The sequence below is a fragment of the Rhinopithecus bieti genome, unplaced genomic scaffold (genome assembly GCF_001698545.2).
Source record: "Rhinopithecus bieti isolate Rb0 unplaced genomic scaffold, ASM169854v2 scaffold_74548, whole genome shotgun sequence".
Lineage (NCBI taxonomy): Eukaryota > Metazoa > Chordata > Mammalia > Primates > Cercopithecidae > Rhinopithecus > Rhinopithecus bieti.
In genome coordinates this window covers 76,547-86,290 of record NW_016828873.1, presented here as the reverse complement: position 1 = coordinate 86,290, position 9,744 = coordinate 76,547, and the positions used below count along the sequence as shown (strand labels likewise).

The following is a 9,744-nucleotide window of genomic DNA, read 5'->3' as shown; positions in this document are numbered from 1 at the left end:
GCTCACTGCAAGCTCCGCCTCCTGGGTTCACGCCATTCTCCTGCCTCAGCCTCCCGAGTAGCTGGGACTACAGGCGCCCCCACCTCGCCCGGCTAGTTTTTTTTTGTATTTTTAGTAGAGACGGGGTTTCACTGTGTTAGCCAGGAGGTCTCGATCTCCTGACCTCGTGATCCACCCGTCTCAGCCTCCCAAAGTGCTGGGATTACAGGCTTGAGCCACCGCGCCCGGCCTCTTTTTTTTTTTTTTTAGACGGAGTTCCACTCTGTTGCCCAGGCTGGAGTGCAGCGGCACGATCTCGGCTCACTGCAAGCTCTGTCTCCTGGGATCACGCTATTCTCCTGCCTCAGCCTCCCGAGTAGCTGGGACTACAGGAGCCCACCACCATGCACAGCTAACTTTTTTTTTTTTTTTTACTTGAGACGGGGTTTCACCATGTTAGCCAGGATGGTCTCCATCTCCCAAACTCGTGACCCACCTGCCTCGGCCTACCCAAGTGCTGGGATTACAGACGTGAGCCACCACACCTGGCCCTGATTCCCTTTCTTTTTGTTAATGCCCTCATTGACTGAAATAAAGATGACCACCCCTTTCTTCCATGGAAATAAGCAACCCTTTGGAGCCTTTGTGGGAACCTGCACTTTGTGCTTTTCCAGAAGCAGAGGAGGAAGTTGCTGCAGTGACCCAGGCCTTGGAAACCCTGCCAGATGGCCTCACATTTGAGAATCTGCTAGGTGCAGTGAGTGTGTCCTCAGGGCCTCTTACTAAGAACTCCTTACTAAGCTGCTGTTGCCCTGTGCCCAGGGCCACTGAGACATGCTTAGGCTCCAGTGAAAAAATACTGTTCAGGCTTTCCAACAAGGCAGCTTGTCTAAAAATCTTTACATGGGATGGAAATTCAGGAGTTGAGTCTCTTTCCAGATTGCTAGCCCCGATGTTTGTCCCAGCCCTTCCCTCTTTTTCAATGTTACCCTCCCTTCCATTCCCTCTCCATCCAGCCCTGACCCCGGCTGCCTTTTCTCATAAGTGACCTTTGAAACTCAGGCTGCACAGAGATTTGCTGAATCAGCAGGACCAACTGTTGTTTCTCTTGCTTGGTTGTGGGCCAGCGGGAAAATGTGCCAGGAGGCCTTTGTGAGGCCCTATGGCATTTGCTGTGTGGGTCTGGGGAGAGATGGGGAGTGAAGGAAGAGGGAGCTGGTGTGGAACACGGCATGGAGGCTAGTAAGGAGGAGTGAGACAATCAGGGTTTCCCAGAGACCAGGGGATGACTTGGTTCTCTTAAATGCATTATTTTTTGATGAAAAGAAGGGAAGAGCAGTGACCTAGGCCCTCAGAAAGGCAAAGGGCAGCAAATCTTTGCAAGTGGCCACTCTATGCCAGCTTCTAGATATAAACAAAAAGATGCACACTCCCTCCTCCCGGTGAGCCTTCATCCTGGCCCCATTTCTTAGACTAGAAACTGTCTCTCCCTGCTGGGGATAGGGGAAGAACAAGAGGACAGGCAGATTGATGAGCATGGGCCATACGATGCCTCCTCAGCAACCAGGCCTTCTGGGCACAAGGTAGACAAGGTCCCTGTGTGTTTAGACTGTCCTCACCTAGTGACAGGGTTTAGCCCTTTGGGGAGGGGCTTAGGATGAGTGGGGAGCTGTAGCATTAGAGGCTAGAATGAAATGGACATGCAAAATAGGTACTTCACGGATTGAATTTTCTGCTTCTGTTTCCTTTCCAGCTGTCCTTGCCTCTTACTATTCTGACATAAACCTTTGACTTCAGTGAAAAAAACCTGCTCTTTGGCTCTTAACATGATTTGTATACTCACCTTTTTTACCTTGTGCTGTTCTGATAGAGGATTGCTCTAGGCAGCTGCAATATGCTTACACATGTTTAGACGTTTCTAGATACGTTCTCATTTATTTTGAGCCAGGACCATTTGCTTCTTTCCAATCTTTCCACAACACTGAGTGCAGGGTTTTGAATAGACTGGACACTTGATACATCTAGTTGACTGATAGACCTTCACACTTTCTTAATAGCTCCCAGGATGGGTCAGTCATGAGCGATCATCTTCAAGCAACTCTGACTCAATAGGAGCAGAGACCCCAGTTCCCATCAGCATCTTAGACAAATCAGGCTAAAAACACATCCAGAACTCTTCAAGCCATCCCAGCCTCCAGTCAGTATAACAGGGAGCTCAAAAGATACTCAAGATTGATTTCATGCTTAAAGGATGAGGGTAGAGAGAAAAGAGATTTCCCTGTGTAGCTTAAGTGGAAGAAGGATAGAAGGAAGAGAAGATGGGAGAGAGAAAGTGTTTGAGGGAGAGGTAGAAGGGGAGAAGAGAAGGAAAGAAAAAGGGAGGAAAGTAGTAAGGGAGAGGAGGGATGTGAAAGGAAGAAGCAATGTAACAGAGAGAAGACAGGAGTTGTGGAGCCCTTCAGACTTCCTAGTCACATTGAGGTGGGGATTTGGAGTAGGAGCTGAATTTGAATTGGGATGCAAGAATTTATCCTCCAGCAATCATCTGCCTGTGGCCTTGGAGACATGGACAAGCCTTGTCATCCATGGACAGTAAATGCATGACTGGTAGGTGCGCAAATATGCTCGGAAGCCACTGAAGCCAGCAGCTTCAGATAAGTTCATGTGCTTCCATGGCAAGAGGATTTGTCAAGTCAAGTTGAGGTCCTGGCACCAACCAGGAAAGGGATAATAATAAATTCTGTAGATGTCGTGAGCCTTGATTGAAAAAATAAAGAGGAGCAAGCTATATTTGCTGCTTTCATTAAGAGGCAAAAGCAGTGGGGGTCAGAGCTTAGCAAGAATCAAGAAGCATGCAGAGAAAGAATTTTAACCCTTCAAATATTTTCCTTCCATAATATCTCTGCATTCACTCACCCACACATTGCTGCCTTTTTGGACTGACCTCCAAGACCACTACCTTTGTGTCTCCCTCAGCTGAAGGAGGGAGAGAGGCCAGATTATGTATTGATGCAGATAAGATGGCAATTAAATGATTCATTATTTTCCAATCCCAGTTCTCTAAGGCTTCTGCCTCTCCTGGAATTGGGTAGGAAGAGGAGTTCTGGGGATAAAAGTCAAACTGTGTGAGGATATAATGCATCTATCAGAGTGCGTGGCCCTGGAAACCCTCACCCACTCTTCAGCCACCTCACTGGGGCCGCGTTCTCACTGAAATGAGGCCAGAGGAGGAATGAGGGAAGATTCACAGGAAACCCATGTTTGGAAGACCCACTGTGCCATCTCTTCCTCCCGCTTCAACACTCCCAGTAGAGAACCAGTTCTGCAGGGAGCTCCCCAGGAGCAATGCCAGGGAGGGGGCTGCTGGCTCTGCTCTCCTCCTCCTGACCTCTCCCTATCCATGGAGATCTCTCTCTGCCTGCTGGCTCCATCTTGTCCCTCATCATGGACAACTATGGGCAGAGGAGAACAAACATACAAAACAGGCCATGGGCAGAAAGCAGGGTAGAACCAAACATGTCATTAGCAATGGTGATTCCTTCCTGAGGCTCTGTGGGGAAATTTGGGTTGAAGTTGGGCCACTGTGGGGAAAGAAATGAGTGGTCCAGAAGATATTCAACCAGCCAAGGTTACCATGTTTTCACATTCAAGGAAAGAGAGCTACAGGGAGGAGGGGAGGCAGGCACATCTGTGGTCTCTGTGTTTCTGGGTGTGCAGGCTTGGGGAGCAGGAGAAAAAGCTGGAGGATCTGGAGAAAGTAAGGTGCTACTGTTAAGTGCCTGGGGCAAATTTCTAAGTGAAGGATTCCAGTAACTTCCACTCTGCCCCACCATGCTAATTATTTCTTATTTTTGTTCTGCTCCTTTGGGAAGCAAAAGCAGGACAGGTGAGAAGGAAAGATGAGGATGTCACAGTTCCTCTCCAGAATTGACATGTGGGGCTGGACAGGAGCCCAGATGATTCCTAAACCCCAGGATTCCTAGCAGGGCCAACTGAATGAAAGGGTTCGGGTTCCATAGGCCACTCTGAAGGCCATGGCAATGTCTTTGTCCAAGAAAAATAATCTTTCCTCAACTCTTCTTGGCCACACAGTGCCCTGAAGGGATGCAAAGAAAGTGGAGATGCGGTGGGAGAGAAAGGAGACACCAAAAGTCATGAGGAGAGAAATCATAATGACCAGGTAGCTGTAGTTGCCCTCAGGGAAGGGGACTGGAAAAATTCATCCCCTCATGTGGGGGAGAAGACCGCTTAGTATCTTGGAACAATGTTGCCTTTTGCTGAGCCTTGGGCATTGAGGGAAAACTGACTTTCTGCTTTTTATGCCAGATAAGGAAAATAAAATAAAATGTGACTTTTAACCCTTCAAATGTTTTCCTGAGGGAAGTACAAAGGGGTTTTGAAGGAGTTGGGGTAGAAAACTGTGCCTTCTTGGGACTTGAATCAAATGTTTTAAGTCTGCCAAGCCAGATCGTGTTAGACCTTCACCTCCTAGATCCCGTGGTTTTGATCAACATACTCTGTGAGCTACCCTGGCCTAACCCAACTTCTGTAACTCTACCACAGATGGGAAGAGAAAATGAGTTTTGAAGGATTATAGCAAATATTCACAAGCATCTCCCAGACTTAATGCAACTGGATGAAGATGAGATTCTCAGCTCTACTTTCCCCCTCCGCATTCTCTTTAGCATCACCATCGTCAGGGTCGGGTGCTGACCAGGTATATTTTCCCTTGAACTGTTCTTTATTTAGTTCTCCGTCACTTGTCTAATCAGAGAAAAGAAGCTGACATGGCCACAGCCTTTCCAGTACAGAGGAGAAAACGTCTCAGACACTTTCATATCTTCTTCCCATATTCCTATTTCACAGACCTCGTGAGTGAAGAAAGAGCTTGAAGTCCTAGGAACTGAGAGGTTAACATTTCTCTCAGGACCCAAGACAGTATTTCAGTGATCACCAGATAACCAGGGAAAATAAGGTTTGCAGTTGCTGGCCTTAGCAGGGAGATTTAAATGGGCATGACATCTGAATACCAACTCCATCTGCCAACTGTCCCTCATGTCATTGTTCCCTTTCAACAATGGCCAAACACCTCGTATGAAAAACCCTCCTTGAGTTGGAAGAAAAAGCTGTAGCCAGACTGAGCCCTCAAACCATGCCTGAGTCCTCCGCTGGTTTGATGGGATATTCCCTTACACCCCTTCGGCTCTGCGGGAATTCAGAACAAGGGTGCCCACTCAGGTCAGAGAAGAGAAAGCTTCCCCAAATGAGCCACTCCTAGCTGTGACTCCCACTTCACCAGCTAAAGAACCACATTTTCTCTTCCTCTGCCTGCAGCTCCCTGGTTTCCCACATCACTCCTGCTTTTCAGGTTTGTCCCTGGCCTCCTGAATTCCCCTCTACCCTGGTCCTACTCTTCCTGGGCCCCAGCCTTTTCAAAGCTCTTCACATGCCTCTTTCCAAGTCTTCAGCTTTTCTCGCATCTCAGTCTCCATTCAAATACTTTTACTACCCAAACTTCCTTCCAAATTTTTTCTCACTTAAAAAGATTCCTTCAATGGTTCTCTTTTCTACAGTTTAATCTTCACTCGAACTTCATCCCAGCCTAACCCCCTTTAAATGCTCTCAGTTTCCATTATCACCAATCACTTAACACCCACCTCCTTCCTCCTTTGCCCCTACTAATGTCTGGTTACTCCTTTTTGCTCCAACATTCCCCAAAACCTTCTCAAGCACGGATATCGTTCCCTCATTTACCCAAAATCTCCTTTACACACTCCTGGCCCCTTCAGGCCACATCACTCCGGTCCTTTAGACTCCTACGCACCCAACGTCCGCGTCTCTCCCGCACACCCACTTGCTTCCCTTGCTCCCACCACAACAGAGCCCATCTCCTCTCCCCGCTCACTCAGGTCTCCTGCTCAGGACGCCCTTGCCGAGGGCGGAGGGGGATTTGTGCTGAAGGCGGGCTCCGGCAGCAGCGCAGCAACTCGGGGGACGCTCCTTCTCCTTGTCAGTCACGGCCCCCTGTGTCCCCAGATGCTTGTGGGGCGACTGAGGTGTGTGAGCCCTGCTGCCAGGGCCCCGCTGGGGTTGCTCCAGGAGCTGTCCGTGGTGCTGAAGCGACGGCAGCTCGGGCGCGGGCTGCGGCGCGGCTGCTGAGCGCTGTCCCTGGTCCTGGAGAGGTTCCTGGGCCCTGGCGGCGGCGGGGGGAGCGGCGGCCGGAGCGGCCGGCAGCGGGGCCGATGACGGGGGGACCAGCCCGGGCGGAGGCTGGGCTTGCAGCAGCTGCTGGTGCTCCCACAGGCTGCGGTTCTCAGCGCTCAGCTCGTCCAGCCGCCGCTCCAGCTCGTCGATACGCTCTCGCTGGGTGTGGATAAGGCTCTGCTGGTTCTGCACGATGGCCGTGAGCTCCTTGAGGTAGAGCACGGCACGCACCGGGTTCTCCAGCAGGCTCTCCATGCCGCCCGCCGCCGCCTGCGCCCTGCCTGCGCTTGGGCTGGCGGCGGGGAGCGCGAGGGCGCGGGAACCCAACAGCCCAGTGGTCGGCTCGCCTCCCTCTCCCACCGGCCCAGCCTCCCTCCCCCCGCCGGCGCCGCGTCACCGCCACCCCGACCTTCACACACGCATCGCGGGGCGGGGCGGCGGCGCAAGGCCCCACCCCACCCCACCCCTACCTCCAGGCCTCCCCAGCTCCTCGCCTCCCCACCTCCCTGCCTCTTGGCGTCATAGGAGGCTCTGCTGCCTGCAGGGCAGAGAGGAGAGGGAGGAGGCCAGCGAGAGGGAGCCTGTGTCGGGGCGTGGGAGGAAAGCAAGATAACGCAGGCGACCCGAAAAGGACGGTGAATCTGACTGGCCAGACTGGAAAGTAGGCGAAGGGGAAAGCAGCGATACTGCGAAGGTGCGGTGGGACCTGTAGGAGAAGAGAAACAGAAAAGAAAGGAAGAGAAGGGGAGAGGCTGTCAGAGAGGAAGCAGAAAAAGGGAAGGTGGAGCAAAGAAGAGAAATGTGCTGGAGGAGAGGAAGGCGTGGGGCCCTGAAGGGACGTGAATTCTTTTTTCCCAGGACTAGGCCTTCCAGAGGCTGGGGTTCATCTAGATACCCTCTGAGGAGAGGCCACCCTCGCCTCTTTTGCTCGCAGCAATCTGTTCTGCGGGGGAATACCCTGGAACCCAAGGATCCTGGGGCTCTAAGGGACCCTAAAGAGCATCTGGTCCTGCTCCTTCCTTCATCCATGACTAAACTTGGGATGGGAAGGCTGTTCATGCTGGGTTTTCTCTGGGAGTGAGACCTAAAGACAATTTTGGCAGTTCCTGATAGAAACACTAAATAAACCAGGTCCTCTGTGGCAAGGAGCTAACGCTTCCAGAAGCTTCTGAATAGATCATTCTATTTGACAAACAAATGCACACTATTACCAAACACTGGGCTAGATGGTGGTAAGAGAAGCATGACTAAAATGGAATCTTAGGCTTTTTGAAGCGTATAAATAAGTGGGTGAAATTGGTTTTGCATATTATATATAAAATATATATAAATTATAAATAATTAACTTTGACGTATGGTGGTGGTGGTGAGTAATCAGGTAGAGGTTTGCCCAGAGTGCTATAGGAGCCAGCAGCTTGGAGATCCAGGAAGGCTTCTTGGAGGAAGTGATCCTTGATGTGGGAAGGGTTTTCCAGAAAGGGAAGGCAGCATGAGGAAAAGCTCAGAGACATTAATCAGCATTGATTGAATCATTCATTACTGTCTACAATAATCACATGTAAAACACCCACTAGGTGCAAAGTAATGTACCAGAATCTATGCAAGCCACATCTTGCATAGAAAATAAGTTATCGTTTCTATAATCAAGTTGATTCCAATCTCATAGAGTAGATATGCCATGCATATGAATAAGTAAAACACAAGTCAAGATTTCTGTAAGAGCTCTTCAAGCCAAGGGCCACAGAGTTCAGGGGAGGGAGAGGATTCATTTGCCTGTGTTGATCTGATGAGTTCTGACAGAGGTGTTCTTCACGTTGGGCCATGAAGAATGGGAAATATTTCAACAGGTAGACAGAGCAGGGGGCCAGAGATGAGAAAGATGCATCAGGTAGCAGCAAAAAAACTAATGAATGCAAATGGAGCACTTGGTTTAAATTAATTCGGCAGGGAAATGACCCTTTCTTTTTCTTTTATTTTCTTTTCCTTTCTTTTTTTTTTTTTTCTTTCAGACAGGGTCTTATCTGTCACCCAGGCTGGGGTGCAGTGGCAGGAACATAGCTTACTCCATCCTTAACCTCCTGGGATCAAGCAATCCTCTAGCCTCAGCTTCCTGAGTAGGTGGGACTACAGATGCATACCAACATGCCCAGTGAAGGAAATGAGTTGTTCTTTCCTCTTTTATAGGAATGGGGTGGAAAGAAGGAAGGGCTATGGTTGCTCTTCACATGTTTGTTGTTGTGCTGTTCCGTTCTTCACACACATGTCCATCAGGCTCCCTTTCAACCTTCCATTCCTCCAGGGTAGGCATATTTATGGGTACCATGTGCCCAGTGAGCTGGGCCACCCCCCTCCACCACGTGGTGCCAGACTTGAATGACCTTATGAGAACGAACTTGTGCTCTGCAAATATATTGGTTTATCTGCATTTGTGATGTGTTTTTATTTTGCTTTTCTCCCATTTATCTGCCTAGCAAACTTCCTTTTGTAAAGAATGAATAAAGGAAGCTTATCCACAGCTGAGCTCATGGTTAGGGGAAACAGCACACAGGAGGATGCTTTGGTAGTGACCAGCATTCCAGCTAAAGAATGGAGGTTGGGGGATGAAACAAGGGCGCACAAAAACTAAAACTCTTTTTTTCTGAATTTTCTTTGTTTGCCTAGTTGATTTGCTGTCCAAGAACTGGGTGCTTGGACAGCAAATTAGAGGCCAATACGATAAGTGAAACAGCCTGCAGCATAATTATCCATGGGGATTGTTGAAAATGCAGATTTCTGGGCCCTATGTCAGTTCTGCTGTATTGGAATCACTAGGAATGGGGACCAATAATTTTTATTTTAAAAACTTTTCTTCATTAGAAAAACAACTTTGTTGACTATAATTTATATCCAATGATACGCTCCCATTTTAAGTGCACAGTTCAATGAATTTTGACAAATATTCATGCCCTATTTTAGTCAGTTCCTCTCATCCTCAGCTCCAGTTAACCACTGACTTGCTGTCTGCCAATATATGTTAGTTTTGTTTGCTGTGGAATTTCACATAAAAATTGTACAGTATACACCACTTCGTGTCTTTCTTTTAAATTTTTTATTATTTTAAAAATTACTATGATTATTTTTATTTTAATTGTTTCTGGGGAACAGGTGGTGTTTGGTTCCATAGATAAATTCTTTTGTGGTGATTTCTGAGATTTTGGTGCACCCATTACCTGAGCAGTGTACACTGTACCTAATGTGTAGTCTATTATCTCTTACCCCACTCCCTTCTCCCAAGTCTCCAAAGTCCGTTGCATCATTCTTAAGGCTTTGAGTCCTCATAGCTTAGCTCCCACTTATCCGTAAAAACATATGATATTTGGTTTTCCATTCCTGAATTACTTCACTTAGAATAATGATCTCCAACTCCATCCACATAGCTGCCAATGCCACTTTTCATTCCTTTAAAATCCACTCATTGATTGATGGGCATTTGGGCTGGTTCCATATTTTTGCAATTGTGAATTTTACTGCTATAAACATATGTGTGCAAGTGTCTTTTTTTTTCATATAATTTCTTTTCCT

The 9,744-nt window shown here is 48.4% G+C and overlaps 1 protein-coding gene across 1 annotated transcript in view; it reads right to left on the bottom strand.

The window, feature by feature from the left end:
- IQSEC3 (IQ motif and Sec7 domain ArfGEF 3) overlaps positions 1-6,575 on the bottom strand; it is a 115,499-nt gene extending 108,924 nt beyond the window's left edge. Inside the window, 1 exon segment of the mRNA XM_017864631.1 lies at positions 5,885-6,575. Coding sequence (XP_017720120.1) covers positions 5,885-6,438 — 554 coding nt within the window. The 5' untranslated portion in view covers positions 6,439-6,575.
- Between the last annotated feature and the right edge of the window lie 3,169 nt (positions 6,576-9,744).